Genomic DNA, 16,142 nt, shown 5'->3' on the forward strand with positions numbered 1-16,142 from the left:
AGGAAGGAAGGAAGGAAGGAAGGAAGGAAGGAAGGAAGGAAGGAAGAGGGGGAGGAGGACTGTGGGGTCCTTGCTGCTCTTTGAGCTTAGTGATTTCCTTGCAGACGTTTCACGACCTAACTAGGTAACGCCATCAGTGCTTCAACCCTAAGCTGCAAATATTCTCCCCTATTGGGATTTACCCTGCCAGCCATTGATTCCAAATCAATAAAACTCCTGAAAAAGACTCCAACTCCAACCGACAGACCTCCTCCCCTCCCCTCCTGGCCGAAGGCTCTGCCTGTCGGGAGGCGAGAAAAATGGCATTTTTCAGAGAGGCTTCGCCCTCACCCACAGCCTGCCAAGAATGCAGCCTCTTTGCCCAGCTATGCTGGCAGCAGCCCCCATAAATGCGAGCTTTTATGTTTTGTTCTCTTTGGGGACGTTGTGGAGGAACCCGTTGGTCTTCTCTCCCCCCCCATTTTTTTCTTCTTCTCCCCATCTTCTCATTGGTTCCAGATTTCTGCAGAGATTGCATCCTGGGGGGAGGAGGCCAGACGGGGTTGTTTTAAAGACAAGGGTGCCCCCCTCGCCAGCATTCAAACGGGAAGGCGCTCTGTGGCTGTGCGACCAGCTCTTCCCCCTCCATGTGGCTGGGATCTGGACTGTAACCCAAAACAATGGGGTCCCAGCTGAAGCCGGAAAGGGCCAGGCCTTCCTCTGGTCAGTCCTGTTGTCCACTGTGGGTAAGTTTTAAAATAAGCTCCAGGGAAAGGTTTCCAAAGTTTTGCAAATATATATATATATTATATATATATATATAAATTTCAGAGGGGCCCCAAAAACCGTAAGTATCTAAAAGCAGAAAGACAGAGTTGGAAGGGATCTCGGAGGTCTTCTAGTCCAACCCCAACCCCCCGCTTAGAATATAGAATAACAGGGTTGGAAGGGACCTTAGAGGTCGTCTAGTCCAACCCCTTGTTGGAGACCCTAGACTGTTTCAGATAAATGGTTGTCCAATCTCTTCTTGGACAACACCCCCCAGTAATGGAGAAGGAAGGAAGGAAGGAAGGAAGGAAGGAAGGAAGAAGGAAGGAGGAAGAATAACAGAATAAAAGCATTGGAAGGGACCTTGGAGGTCATCTATCCAACCCCCAGCTCAAGCAGGAGACCCTAACCCACTTCAGACAAATGCTTGTCTTCAAAAGTAGGATGAGATACTCAGCTTCCCCTTCTGGTTAGGGATAAACTCTGTTTGGTTTTATTTTTTCAACCATCCCTGACCATGGGGGTCTGTTTTTGGGTAGACTGCCTCTAAAGCTGGAGACTCTTCCCCTGGCTTGTTGAGAAGCAGCCCCGAGCATCCCCTCTTAAGATGTCCTGCTTTCCTACCACGGTTTCCCCAGCATGGTCGCTTTGGGATCTGAGCTTTGTTTTTTTTCTCTCTCTCCGGTGCTGCAGCATGGGATATGTAGTTCTTCCTCCCTCTGCAAGTCTGGTTTTTGTCATACTTAAGAGGACTGAAGCAGAGGCCATTGCTAGGTGGCTGCAAATTTCAGATTTCTTGGCTTGGCTTGGTTAATGATGGTTTGGATCGTGGTTTAATTCAAGGGCTGGCTAATTCGAAGGCAACGAATTCTAGGAAAAGATCCCAGAGAGAAATTCTTTTATGTTAGGTTGTTGATGATTTAGCTCTCAAAGCTTCAAACTTCTCCATTAAATGGTGCATGTGAATAAACGCTTCAATAAAATCTAGGCTGAATTTTCCTTCCCAACCTTTTTCTGTTGGGGTTTTGGGAAAATCAAGGGGAAGGACCAATTTGGTGAGATTTGTTGGGGAAAATTTCCATTTTATTTTACACATGTTGTGCCTTGACAATAAATGTTTGATTGATTTGGAAAAAAAAGACAATGAATTTCTAAGTGACAGGACTATTCAGGAGAGCCGTGTAGCCAAAAACATCAGAAGGTGCAAAAGTTAGAAGTTCCAATTAAAAAGTAGTGTTTAATATTGCGAGCTATGCCTTTTAATAATAGGCATAAATCAAAAAAAGGGCCTCCAATTTTAAGTGAGAGAAAACAGTGACAGTATCTTGGTTAATTGAATAATTAATAATCATGATATCTCTTGTCATTCTGAGAAGCAACTGCCTGTTGTCACACCTTAAAACCTGAGAAATAGGTTTCACACAACACAGTGACTTTGCTGAATTATAGCTTGTTGAGAAAAACCTCTTTGGGTTGGGTTCCCCTCTTGGGGTCACCACCAAACTGGACAAACCATGGTTTGTAAGATGAATGAACCTGTAGAACTATGATCTGCCTTGAAATTTCACGGATGGCTTTAATGTATAAAATAATCGATTTATTGAATTGGGGGTGTTGCCTGTCTTAGAGTCTGGAAAACCACAACCCTGTTTTCTGTTGTTTGGGTTTCGGTCGAGATCTTTCTTTTTGGGGGATCATTTTTATAGCATTTCTCCTTCCATTCAGAAGGGGGGGAAATGTAACTCATTACGGTGCCAGACAGATTAAATTGCTTCCCAGCCGAGAAGCACATTAGCAGAACAAAACAATATATTTTATAGTGCTCTGAAATCTCTTCCTATTATTTTTGGAGGAGTTAACATGAGAATGGGGAGAGGAAACCGAAGTAAGAATTGTGTTTGATTAGACACAGGTTTTGACCTGACAAATTAAATTTATCTCTGATGACAACTGTCCCTGCATCCTCATGGCTAATCCTGCCGGATCATGTCTGTTTTTAGCTTTTACAATAATTATTTTCTAGGTAATTTCTGCTTTACAAAGCAAAAATGGCAGGTTTTCAGGGCATCCATTCTCAGAAATAGATGCTGTTTTTCAGTTCGGAAGTCCCAGAAATATTTCTTGCTCCCAAAAGCGACAATAATCATAAGATTATGACCTTGCATTGAAAAGAAAGGAAAGGAAGGAACTGAGAAGGGAAGGGACGATTCAAAGAATTAGGAGGGCAGATGAGAAAATGTTTGTTCGGTTCCCAACTGATCCTTCCAAATCTGGGTTGACAGATTGCACTAAGCCACAATGTAGCCCAGAACCATGATTCTTGGCGTAATGCAATATGTATGAATTTAGAAGATTAGAAGATGTATTTGTTTGGTTCAGAACTGATTGTTCTAAATCTGAGTTGATAGATTGCATTAAGCCACCATGTAGCTATGATTCTTGGCTTAGTGCAATGTGTATGAACCCATATAGGACTGAAGCCTGCAGTGGTTTTTTTTTTTTAGGGAAATGTAATTTTTCCTTGCTTTTCCTAATATGATGGAACTAGATTTCAATCAGTCCTGAGTTCAAAGTCATATCAGATTTAAATTAGATTATCTCATCCCACAGACCTGGCCAGATTAGTGGGATGGACTGATGTAATTTAAATCTGATGTGATTTTGAATCTAGGACCAACTGTCTGTTTTTAGGATCAGTTCAATGAGATGGGTTGATCTAATTTAAATCTGATATGATTTTGAATTCAGGACCCAATAAGGTCTACCTGCCTTTGCAACCCAATTGGTAGATCACAGGTTCTTTTGTTTTTAAAAAATGTGACATTTAATTATGATTGATATTTATATTACTACAAATCTCCTCACAGTTTTCTTCATTGAGAATTTTTAAACAATCTTATAAACCTCAGGGGAGTTTAATTCTAACCCTCTTTTTCTTAAATCTCCATCTTAACTTCCTGTTCACAGATTCTCGAAATTGTATTTTGGAGCAAGGGATGTTCCCAAGGGAGGTACCCCAGTTGAAAACTGGGTTTGGGAAATAGGAAAGGAGCTGGGTGAGATCGGAGAGGCAAATATTCTTGATTTCTTTGAAAGTACTTTTTACAGGCTTCACAATGCAATCGAAAATAATCTCAATTCAGTTTCATCCTATACCAAAGGTTATTTTTTTTTACTGTGTTTCTTTGCCAAATGCACGAAGCCCCGAGGAAACAGACCTCATCACTGCGAACAGTGTAATTTCCTGGTTTATTTAAGATGGGCAAAAGGAATCGGGGTTTATGAACCATACAAATCAGCTGTGACATGTTTAACCCAGCTGTTCCTTGCCGAAATGGGTGAAAAGGAGCAGAAACAGCCAGTTCTGTTTGCTTTAAAATCCTCAGTAACAAAAGAAGCCAGAAGAAACATTTTTATCTATGTTGATTCTAAGACGCTTTCATCCCACGTTTATTATTTTTATAAATAACTCAAGACGACGAATGTATTTATGCACCTCATTTCTCCACCCAGTGCCAACATTGGCGGTGAAAATTCCAGGCATCAGGATGGAGCAAATTGGTTTTTAAAAATTAAAATAAAAGCGATGGTAACCGTGGAGATAAGAAATGAGGAAGGGGTGAAAAAGGGAATGCGATGACTTTTAAATCAGGGCGGGGGGGGCAATTTATTTTTAGAAAAATGTTGTGGAATAACACATTTTCTTGGGAGTAATGCAATAGGGTTACAGGTAGTCCTTGACTTATAGTCATTCGTTTAGCGACCGTTCGAAGTTACAAGGCATTGCAAGAAGTGATGTAAGAACAGTCCTCGCGCTTACGACTGTCAAAACATTCCTGAAGTCAAAATTTGGATGCTTGACAACTGCATGCATTTACAATAATAGCAGCATTCTGGGATCACCTAACCACTACATGTGACTTTCCCACCAGGCTTTTGATAAGCCAACAGGGAAAGAAAAGAAAAAGAATAAGGAAGGAAAAAAAGAGAGGAAGGAAAAAGAGAGAAATGGAAGGAAAGAAGGAAGGAAGGAAAGAGAAAGGGAAGGAAGAGAGGGAGGGAGGGAGGAAAAAGAGTGAGAGAAATAAAAGGAAAGAAGGAAGGAAGAAGAAGGAGAAAGGGAAGGAAAGAATAAGAGAGAGGAAAGGAAGGAGAAGAAAAGAGAGAAATGGAAGGAAAGAAGGAGAAAAGGAAAGGGAAAGGAGAGAAGGGAGGGAGGAAAAAGAAATGGAAGGAACGAAGGAAGGAAAGAGAAAGAAAGGGAAGAGGGAAAGGAGGCAGGGAGGAAAAAAAGAGAGAAAAGGAAGGAAGGAAGGAAGGAAGGAAGGAAGGAAGGAAGGAAGGAAGGAAGGAAGGAAGGAAGGAAGGAAGGAAGGAGAAAGAGAGAGGAAAAGAAGGAAGGAAGGAGAAAGAAAGGGAAGGGAGAGGAGGGAGGGAGGAAAAAGGGAGAGAGAAAATGAAGGAAAGTAGGAAAGAAGAGGGGGAGAAAAGGAAGAAAGGAGAAAGAGAGAGGAAAGGAAGGAAGGAGAGTAAGAGAGAAAGGGAAGGATGGAAGGAAAGGAAGGAAGGACGGAGAAAAATAAAGGGAAGGACGTAAGGAAGGAAAAAGAAAAGGAAGGAAGGAAGGAAGATGAAAGATGGAGAAGGGAAAGGAAGGGAATTTTATTTCACCATTGACATAAGTCAAAGGCACACGGGTTAGTTAGAAGATGCTTAATCGAATGCCACGATTTAAAAATTCCACTTATGTTTTTACAATTGCCACAGACACCCACAGCTCTCTCGTGCCACCCTTGAAGGTTAATATTTACCCCCCCCACCCTCCTCTCTCCTTTCCCAAAATCCCTATTGTTCCATTTGCTATTCTCCCTTCTTAATCTCCTTTTATCCCTCAGCAGCTTCTGTGCAAACCCAGTGAGATGGAAAGCCTCAGGGTTAAGCCTGCAAAAAAATAAAAACAAAAATAAACTTTGATCAACCCTACCCTGAAGTCACCTCAGCTTTGTCTGTAGAAAACCTCCCTCCCAGCCTTTCCAGATGTGACTACATAACCCATGAGGAGCAGCAGCAAAGCTTATCTGCCTGAAAACTGGAAGCAAAGCTTATCTGCCTGAAAACTGTCTAAGCATCTCCCCGGATAATAAATGAACTAAAAAACCCTCGGTTTAAAATTGCAAAGCTGGGCAGGGATGAATATTCCAGGAGAAATCCATTTTTTTTAGCTCTGTTCTGCCTAAAATCACGAGGACTAGAGTCTTCCTTGAAGACTTAAACACCAGGCTACACATTAGAGCAGTTTCTTTAATCCCAATGGCTGAGGAAAAAGCTCAGTTAAAAACCTTGGAAGGATTTGTTGCAAAATTAAGGTCTTGGGTTGAGACACCACTCTCACCCCTTCAACAAACCATGATTAAACCAGCTTGGCAACGCTGTACCAAAGCCTTACGTGTATATATAGAGCAGTGGTGGCTAACCTTTTTGGGCTCCTGTGACAAAAATTGCTTGCAAGCATGCGCTCACGTGCCAGAACCCAGAAGGCAATGCGCACCCCCTCAACCCCTGTGCATGCACGCGCAATTCCCCCCCTCACCACCCCCTTACCTGCACTGTGCCTCCCAGCTGATTTTTGGGCCTTTTTGGCCTGCCAGAGGCTTGAGGGAAGCCTCTGCAGGCTTTGCAGTCCGAAAAACGGGCCCGTTTCATCACTTTCGGTGTTTCCGGAAATACAGGAAGTGACGAAACGGGCCTATTTTTCATCCTGCAAAGCCTGCAGAGGCTTCCCTCGGCCAAAAAAGGCCTGAAAATGAGCAGGGAGGCGCGCGCATGCGCAGTGAGGTAAGGTTGCCTGGGGGCTTGCGTGCCTGTACAAATGATTCTGTGTGCCACCTGTGACATGCATGCCATAGGTTCGCCATCACGGATATAGAGGAACGCCTGAAAATGGCCGCCTCGCAAACCTAACAGAGCAATCCCATGGTTGTGTGTTTTATCATTTTTGTCTAGATGGGCACAAAATCATGCCGGGGAAAAAAATAAAAAATAGGGGGGAGGAATAGGGAGGGTTAGATGGGGAGAAAAAGAGTGGGGTGTTTGTTTTTTTTCAGCCCAAAAAAACCAGGAGGGAAATTTCCCCGTTCATCCCAGCAGCCTCGGCAGTCTGGAATTTGCACCCCCGGGACGGGAGAAAAGGCGAGGATTGTTTGGCTACACAAAAGGGCCCTTTGATTGCAAAGGTCACAACTTCGGAATCGCTCAGCAATGTTCTGCCGTGTTTGGGCCACAAGTGTTGTGTGTGTGTGTGTGTGTGTGGAAGGAACACAACCCACTTCCCAAACAGAGGGGTGGGAAGGCAGAAGTGGGGAGAAAATCCCGCAAACCCCCAAAACCACCACAAGGACTCTCTCTCTTTCTCTCCCCCTCCTTCCCTCTCTTTCTTTCTTTCTTTCTTTCTTTCTTTCTTTCTTTCTTTCTTTCTTTCTTCTTTCTTTCTTTCTTTCTTTCTTTCTTTCTTTCTTTCTTTCTTTCTTTCTTTCTTCTCTCTTCCCTCCTTCCCTCTCTTTCTTTCTTTCTTTCTTTCTTTCTTTCTTTCTTCTTTCTTTCTCTCCCTCCTTCCCTCTCTTTCTTTCTTTTCTTTCTTTCTTTCTTTCTTTCTTTCTTTCTTTCTTTCTTTCTTTCTTCTCTCTCTCTCTCTCTCCCCTCCTTCCCTCTCTTTCTTTCTTTCTTTCTCTCTCTCTCTCCCCTCCTTCCTCTCTTTCTTTCTCTCTCTCTCTCCCCCTCCTTCCCTCTCTTTCTTTCTTTCTTTCTTTCTTTCTCTCTCTCTCTCCCTCCTTCCCTCTCTTTCTTTCTTTCTTTCTCTCTCTCTCCCTCCTTTCTTTCTTTCTTTCTTTCTTTCTTTCTTTCTTTCTTTCTTTCTTTCTTTCTTTCTTTTTTCTCTCTCTCTCTCTCTCTCTCCTTCCCTTTCTTTCTTTCTTTCTTTCTTTCTTTCTTTCTTTCTTTCTTTCTTTCTTTCTTTCTTTCTTTCTTTCCTTTCTTTCTTTCTTTCTTTCTTTCTTTCTTTCTTTCTTTCTTTCTTTCTTTCTTTCTTTCTTTCTTTCTTTCTTTCTTCTTTCTTTCTTTCTTTCTTTCTTTCTTTCTCTCTCTCTCTCTCTCTCTCTCTCTCTCTCTCTCTCTCTCTCCCTCCTTCCCTTGTTTTATTTATTTATTTTATTTTAATTCCTCTGGGTTTCATCCCACCTTCACTTGTTTTACAGTATAAATAAATCAAGGAGGTGTGCAGACTACGAGGCTCCTTCCTCTTTCGATTTTGCCTATCACAACAACTCTTCAAGGTGGATGGGGCTGAGAGGGAAGGAATGGCTAGCTTCCGTGACTTAGGTGGGGCTAGAACTCACCGTCGCCTGGCGATGGGCCCATAGCTTTCCCACTAGCTTTTCTGCCCTAAGGCATTCCAGATGTCGCAGCTATCAGTGGATCAACTTCAAGCATTGACATTCGTTTAACCTGGTTGTTCGTGAAGTGGCTGGGATCTGGGCTTAGGAAAGGGACCGGGGGATCCACCCATTTGTTAACTGACCGATTAATTTCACCCCTCTCTGATTTGTTTGTTGGTTTGTTTGTTTGTTTGCAGTGCTCTCTCCTACCTTGGCTATCAAAGTTTACACAGCGAATGAGATCCACGGCACGGTGGGATCTAAAATTAAGCTCTCTTGCACCTTCTGGTCCAACGAGTGGATCTCTGACGACATTTCCATCACGTGGCACTTTCAACCCGAACGTGGAAAGGACAGCATTTCGGTAAAAAGATCTATGTGCCTACCGTCCCTGTCCTATTGTTTCTCTTATTCTTCTTTTATTTTTCTTATATGTACCCATTTCATGTATTCACAACTATGTATACACTTATGCTTATTATCTTGTAAACAATTGGCAAATCAAATAAATAAATAAATAAATAAATAAATATGTATCTATGTATCTGTCTGTCTGTCTCTGTCTATCTTCTCCGTCATCTCTCTCTCTCTCTCTCTTTGTGTGTGTATATATATATATAACAATTAAACTATAAATTAAATTATATAAACGATTAAAATATGTAATACTAGCTGGATACCCATGCTTCGCTATGAAAGTATGTGGTCGGGCTTAGTTTTGGGGAGGAAAATAAGCGGGGGGAATTCTGCTTCTGCCTACCAGCATTCATCGGTATGGATCTGGCTAGCGTCCTGTCAGTGTGTGAGAAAGTTGAGGGCTGTTTGGAAACTGAAACCGTATTTGCTATGTGAGCAAGAAGGAGAGAGCAAGGAGCCTGGGCGTGGCTTAGCTCAACTGTTCTGTCCTAAAGCTGCTTGGTGCTCTGAAACGGAAACTCCTCTCCTCTGCTTGTGTTTTGCATTTGGAAGAGATTTCTTTTCAGGTGGGGAGTGAGAGTGTTGAGGGCTGTTTGGAAACTGAAACCGTATTTGCTATGTGAGCAAGAAGGAGACAGCAAGGAGCCTGGGTGTGGCTTAGCTCAACTGTTCTGTCCTAAAGCTGCTTGGTGCTCTGAAACAGAACCTCCTCTCCTCTGCTTGTATTTTGCATTTGGAAGAGATTTCTTTCCAGGTGGGGAGAGGGAGTAGAACTCCTTAGCATCAGAGCGTGTTAATAATAATAATAATAATAATAATAATAACAACAACAATAATAATATAGGGAATACTTTAAATACTCTGATGGTCATTTGGAAAAATCCTTTCTTAGTGAGCCCCTAGAAGCCAAGAGGAACCTACGTGCCAAATTTCAAGTTTGTAGGCTTTACGGTTCCGGAGATTTTGTGATGATGCGTGAGGGGTATTTTACATATATGTATGTATGTATTATGTAATATTATGGTTGTTAAACTTCAGATGACCACCAGAGGGCAGCAGGAACTGAGAAATAGTCTCTGCTGCCCTCTTGTGTTTCCATGTATATTGCACTCCTGATCTGATTCTTCTTTTCAGTCAAGATTCTTCTCTTCGTTCCACCAATTCTTCTGCTCTTATTCGACCACAGATATTTCACTACGCCAAAGGCCAGCACTACATCGACAATGTCGGGTCCTTCAAGGAGCGGATCGAATGGATCGGGGATCCTCGCTGGAAAGACGGCTCCATTATCATCCATGACCTGGAATACACCGACAACGGGACGTACACTTGTGACGTTAAAAACCCACCGGACATTGTGGGAAGGACATCACAAGTCACCCTCTATGTCTTTGAGAATGGTAATGCTCGTTGGCCGGTGGGACATGGTTTGTGGTGTGACTGTGAATCTTCTCATTTGGACGAAATATGACGCCGCAACTTTTGGGGTGGAAGGAAGGAAAAAGAAGGAAGGAAAAGGAAGGAAGGAAGGAAGGAAAGGAAGAAGGAAGGGAGAGGGGGAGGGAAGAAGGAAGGAAAAGAAGGAAGGAAGAAAGAAGGGAGGGAGGGAGGGAGGGAGGGAGGGAAGAAGGATGAGCTACTCCTAGTCAGTCTCTTTCCCCAATTTTTTCACTCTACCTATTAAGTCTGTGCAATCTCTTCTCCTTGGGTTTGCAACCCATTGAACTAAATGGGCCAGGATTTCTATGGGGAAAGCTCAACCTTTTGGGGTAATGTGGGAATGGCTGGCTGGAATGAAATGATTGAGTTGACACTAAACCCAGTTGGAGATGTTGTATATTTTAATAACATTCTCTCTCCATCTTCTCCTTCCTCCTCCTCTCCCTCTCTCCTCCTCCTTTCCCATCTCCTCCTCCTCTCCATCTTCTCCTCCTCCTCCTTTTCTTTCTCCTTCTCCCTTCTCCTCCTCCTCCTCCTCCTTTTCCATCTCCTCCTTCTCCTCCTCCTCTTCTCCACCTTCTTCTCTACCTGTTCCTCACCTTGTCCATCTTCTCCACCCCTCCCTCCCTCCCTCCCTCCCTCTCTCTCTCTCTCTCTCTCTCTCCTTCTTCTCCAGTTCCTACCAGATACGGCCAAGTCCTTGGTGGCATCATCGGAGGTGTGTTGGCTGTGGTCTTAGTAGTCCTGCTCATAGCTTACCTCATCAGGTACTGCTGGCTGAGGAGACAAGCCACCCTACAAAGGCGGCTCAGGTAACCCCAAAAACCCACCCCTCTTGCCTCCTTTACCACCATTCCTCTCCAAATATTAAATATCAAAGGTGCAGGAAATCCTGCTTTCGGCATCCTTTTGCTAGCTTTCCAGCTCCTCTCCCAGAGCCCTGGCATCCACTCCCGTGCCAGGCTGGTGAATGATGGGAGTTGTAGTCCTGCATCTCCAGACAGCCCCTAATTTAGGAGCCGCTGCCTACTCTTTCCCGGAATTCCTCTGCTTTGCAACGCGATGGACTGGGGAGCCTGCACGAATCCCACGATAATATCTTGTCACTCCCACTGCTTTTTAAACACAAAGGACGCACCCCACACGCGACGAGAGTGGGTGCGAAGAAAGGAAAAGCGACCCTTTCCCCACGTTGGCTGTGTTTTCTTTAAGTCTATTCGTTGCCAGGCATTCGAGTGCAGGATTTTAGGATAATTGGGGTTTTGTTGTGGCCTGTTGGCCGCAAGCCCCTCCAGCAGCTGAATCAGAGGAGGAAGTGTGGAAGTTAGGATCAGCATCCAGGCAACGTGGGAGCGCTGAGGGGGAAGAGGGAATGGAGTTGTCAGAAAGAAGACAGTGGCGGAGCCTGGGCCTTCCGTCAGCCCTTGGATGGAGAGTCAACAGCCCCCAGGTCTGGAGGTGGCTGACGAGGAAGAGGAGGAGCAGCTGCGTCCCTTGCCTGACGCACAGAAAGCAGAGGAGAGGAGAGCAGTGGAAATCTATGGGCCGGTCCTTGGGACGGAAGAGCCACCACTGCTAGTGAGGCACCACCCTAGCTCTGGGGATAGAAGGCAGGAAGCAGAGACGAATAGATGTGGCAGAAAACTATTCATCCTCCAGACAGACGGACTGGTTAGCCTGCGGTGAGGAATTTTTGCCGGGGCTGCCGACGTTCCTAATAAAGGAATCTTTTGAGTTTCATTTCCGAGGGTTTGTTGTGTTTGGGGAGCTGGGTCACAACAGGTTTTGGAAAACCGCTCCCCGGTTTTCTTCGTTGTACCTCAACGCGCCTCTCTGTTTTTTTGTCCTCGCTTTTAGCCTGATGGAGAAAGGGAAACTGAGGCTGGGGAAGGATTCTTCCAAACGACGCCATCAGGTGAGCCTTCGGGAGCCCGAGAGGAAGACGCTCCCCAAATAAGGACCTGTCAGCCTTACAGGTAGTCCGTGACTTATGACCATCATTGAGCCTGCCTAACAAGCCGTGACGATCATAATAGTGGGTCACCGGCGACCGGTCCTTGCCACCGACAGCCGCCATTTCCCTGTGCCAATCTTCTCGTCTCTTCTCTCTCCTCCTGACAGACCCCCGTCCTGTACGCCATGCTGGACCACAGCCGCCTCACCAAATCGAGCGACAAGAAATCCCGGGGATGTTTGGGAGACTCGCGCAAGGATAAGAAATAGCGGTTAGCCAGCAGAGAAGGTATCGAGAAGAAGGCGGCCAAGAAACAGGTGGTCATGACCATCGAGATGGAAACAAAAAAGAACCACCATGAGGCCGAAGGCCTCAAGCCCGCCGTCAAATCCCCCAGCAAGAACAGCCTCAAAAATGCACTCATGAATATCCTTAAAAGCGATTCGGCCATGTAATTCGAACGCGGGGGCCTTTCCTGGCCCTCCTCTTCCCCAACGGGAGGTCCCTTTCCCCTCCACCCAGTCCTCTTGGCTTGACTAAGACCATCAGATCGAGGGTGCAGTACCTCTGACTGCCAGCTGGCGGCGGCATGGAGTTGGTTTGGAGTCCTCTGCTGCCACCTGCTGGCCGTTGGGAAGACCACAGCCCAGCCATGATGTTTTACACGTTTCTCAACTTCATGAAATTTGAAATGTGTGGACTTCAACTGCCAGATTTTGGGCTGGCAAATTCTGGGCATTGTAGTCCATCCATCTTAAAGTTGAGGAACAAAAGCATTTATTAGTTATGTGGTCATCTGTAGTGCTACAATAATCAATCAACCAGGGGCTGATAGCATTTGGTATCAACAATTCCCTTTCTCCCGCCACCCTGTAATTTTAAGGGGAGGAATCTTGGTTTGCGGGCCACAATCAGGCTTAGGAAGAACTCCTACACTCAGAACACAAAGTTTAAACCAGAAAAAAAAAATCCAAGATTTCGTCCTCCATACAAGGTAGTCCTCAATTTACAACCTCAAGAAAGGCTGGAAAATGTGCGTGGTCATTAAGTGAGACATCACATGACAATGACTTGAAACCTCCCTTTGCTGGCTTTCCCCTATTGGGAAGATCACATATGCTGGTTTGGGGTTGCGGTTGACCTCAACATCTGGCCAAACGCTCAAACCATGATTGTATTGTGATGGTCGTTAAGTGTGAGGACCCACCATCAGGTACTTTTTCCAGCAGTGTTATAACTTTGAATGGCCGCTAAACAAGGATGGCAAGTTGAAGACTACCTGTGTTTCAGTTTCTTCTGCTAAGGAAGACCGGACAAGCCTTGATCTGCTACGATCCGACATTTTGTGTTAGCTCTTTGTACCCTTCTGATGTGTCCCAAACTCAGCAACTCGGGCAACACACACAAGTGTAAATTAATCACAAAATATGCAGGAGGTTGGCTTATCATTTTCACTAAAGGGAGATTCCCATCAGTTCCTGGAACCCTGTTCATCGCCAAGAGGATGAAAACAATTGGGTGTCCCGTCTTTTTAACCCTCCCGATCCTTATAAATTGGCCCCAAAAAATGCAAAATTCTCCCTAAAACGGTGCCTTTTCTGCTCTAACCACTGTGACACTCTTCCGCTCCGTGATTCGAGCACAGGTGTAATTTTTTTTCCTCATTTTTTTTTCCTTTTATTTAATCCAAAGACCAGATTCTAGTCGGTGTGCCTCACATACTCACAAAGATGGTTTAATTTCCCTCAGGCAGAAATTCCATCCAGGAGGGACAACAAAATTCCACCACCACCATCCTCCTGAGCGAAAATTCTCCACAAAACTAAAGAAAGCAATTTTTTCTAAAGCAAAGTGCCTCAAATTCTTCTGTCGCTCTCTCTCTCCCTAATCCCTAATCCTAAGAGTAGCGATCCTAAAGAGAGATTTCGTTTTAGGCCAAATTCGGCGCCTCTCGCTTGAGCAAAGCATCTGAGAGGTTTCAGGGCAAGTGAAAAATTAATCATCATTTAAAAAAAAAATAACCCATTAAGACAATCCCTAAAATTTCTCAGGGAGGGGGTTTTGCTCAATTTTAAAGAGGCTGCCCAATTTTGCCTGCTGGGAAATACTCATCCCGTTGCAAAAGAGTTGGCGTGCAAACCAGCTAAATTTAAAAAAAAAAAAATCCTCCTAGAAGAGAGCTGGGGAAAAAAAATGCAGATTATTCTGCCAGTTTTCCCCCTGAAATCTGTCGAAACAGACAAATTTATATTTCTGTTCTGACTTGTTTGACATCTTCGGGGTGTCCCCCGAGAGGGAAATTAAACCATCGTCTTGACAGTCGCGAAACCTCGCCGTACGATCTGTAAAAGGATGGTTGGGAATGAAATTTATGATTAACCTGCGGAGATATTATATTGATATATATATATATATATATTTTTTCCTCTTCCTTGCTGTGCTCTCTGCCCAGTGACCGAATTCTGCATGACGTTATGTGGGTAGGCAGAGTTCAAAGCTTTGATTTTTCTCCATTATTTTTGCTCTTGTTTCGGTGGGTTTTTTTCCCCAATTATTATTATTCTGTTCAGATTAACTTCTAGGACAATATGTTCCATCAGTAGCAAAACAGCCAAAGGCAGAACTGCCCGGATCATTTTGTTAGCAAACATACGACAGCTTTGGTTTGTTCATTTTAACAGAATCAGAAGTTGGGAGGGGCCTTGAAGGTCTTCTAGTCCAACCCTGCTGCCCCAGCAGGAAAACCCTACTCCATTTCAGACACTTTCTACCAATTTCCCAGCCTCTTTCTCGTCTTCAAAATCTCACAACCTCAAATGACAAGGTGCTAAAAGCAATGTACATAAGCAGACAATTCCTGCAGACCCGCAACCACACCGTTCTGTGTAGCACATGTTATCACGAGTAGTCCTACAAAACTAAACTGCGTTTTTTTTTTAAATGGTTTTTTTTCCGTGTAGGTGTGTACAATTTTCTCAGGGGTTTTCTCAACCCCGTGGTTATCTATCAAACAGCAACAACCGCCGTCAAAAACAAATGACATCCATTAAAATGACAAAGAATTAATTAAAAAGACTGACATTTCTGTACCAAGCTGGCTTTCTTGTGGTCTGTGATCCTGATAGTAAAGTCGGAGTAAGAAAAGTCACTACGGATTTTACTCTGTGAAATGAACAGTGCCCAACTCTAGGGGGCACTCTTCATCTCCGTTTCAAGGCCACGGACCAGCGCTCTCCAAAAACATTTCCGCGGTCATGTGGCCAGTATGATGTCACGGAACACCGTTCTGTTCCCACCGAAGTGGTACCCATTTATCTACTCGCATTTGCTTGCTTTCAAACTGCTAGGTTAGCAGGAGCTGGAGCAAGGGCGTGGCGCTCGGGTCTCGAATCCTGGTTGCCGGCTTTCCAGCCAATAAGCCCAGTGTCTTAAACATTAAGCCACCATACCAGTTTATAAAAAGAAAAAGAGAGTTCAGCAACTAGCAGCTATCTGACAAAACCAGGCCAGTTGCTTGGCTCATTCAACTGTGAATTAAGAGAAATAAAATTTGGACTGTCTGTCGCTCAGGAGCTCATCCAATTCTACTTCCGGTCACACGACAAAATATACTTCACTATTTATCTCTAATTTAGCGTGTTTTCCCTCAGCTCCTTCTACAGGTAGTCCTCGACTTTACGACCACAATTGAGCTCCAAATTCCCATTGCTAAGCGAGACTGGTGAATTCCTCCCATTTCACAACTATTCTTGCCACAGTTGTTAAGTGAATCATTGCAGTTGTGAAGCCCGTTGTGAGTCCAGTTGTTAAGAAAGGGGATGTGGCTCTTTTGTCATGGACAAGGCCGTAAAAATTGGGGATGGTCTTATCTTTTTTTTTTTATAATTGAATGTCCTGTCTGTTTTTTGTTTTTTACTTTTAAGGAAAATGCTGAGAAAACAGAGCAGGGATTAGCCGAACAAACCAGGATGGCTTAATTTCCTCACCCAGCTCCTTCATTCATTTATATTTTTGGCAGGATTTATTGACTGATTGACTGCACAGCATCTGGGTCCTTAGTCTGTGATGGACGCTGAAAATAAATCAAAGTTAAGAAAGAAAGCTAATATTTTAGAAGGGGGAAATCGTTGCAGTTGTTCAATTAGTGATACGGT

General features: G+C 44.1%; 1 protein-coding gene across 1 annotated transcript; it reads left to right on the forward strand.

The window, feature by feature from the left end:
* The first annotated feature begins 312 nt into the window (after window positions 1-312).
* MPZ (myelin protein zero) lies at window positions 313-15,077 on the forward strand. The gene is made up of 6 exons (XM_087943493.1): window positions 313-725; window positions 8,375-8,541; window positions 9,781-9,994; window positions 10,711-10,846; window positions 11,892-11,949; window positions 12,156-15,077. The coding sequence occupies exons 1-6, from the start codon at window positions 347-349 to the stop codon at window positions 12,255-12,257; spliced, it is 1,056 nt and encodes a 351-aa protein (XP_087799619.1). The 5' UTR covers window positions 313-346; the 3' UTR covers window positions 12,258-15,077.
* The last annotated feature ends 1,065 nt before the right edge of the window (window positions 15,078-16,142 follow it).

The sequence above is a fragment of the Notechis scutatus genome, chromosome 14 (assembly GCF_049901735.1).
Source record: "Notechis scutatus isolate UNSWTSFEM ecotype Mainland chromosome 14, rNotScu1.2, whole genome shotgun sequence".
Classification (NCBI taxonomy): Eukaryota; Metazoa; Chordata; class Lepidosauria; order Squamata; family Elapidae; genus Notechis; species Notechis scutatus.

What these genes read in the sequence shown, in the direction of transcription:
- MPZ (XM_087943493.1), top strand. Translation starts at nt 347, where the DNA reads ATGCAGCCTCTTTGCCCAGCTATGCTGGCAGCAGCCCCCATAAATGCG. An exon ending in CCTCTATGTCTTTGAGAATG is followed by an intron (nt 9,995 to 10,710) that starts GTAATGCTCGTT and finishes CTTCTTCTCCAG; the next exon opens with TTCCTACCAGATACGGCCAA. An exon ending in CTTCCAAACGACGCCATCAG is followed by an intron (nt 11,950 to 12,155) that starts GTGAGCCTTCGG and finishes TCCTCCTGACAG; the next exon opens with ACCCCCGTCCTGTACGCCAT.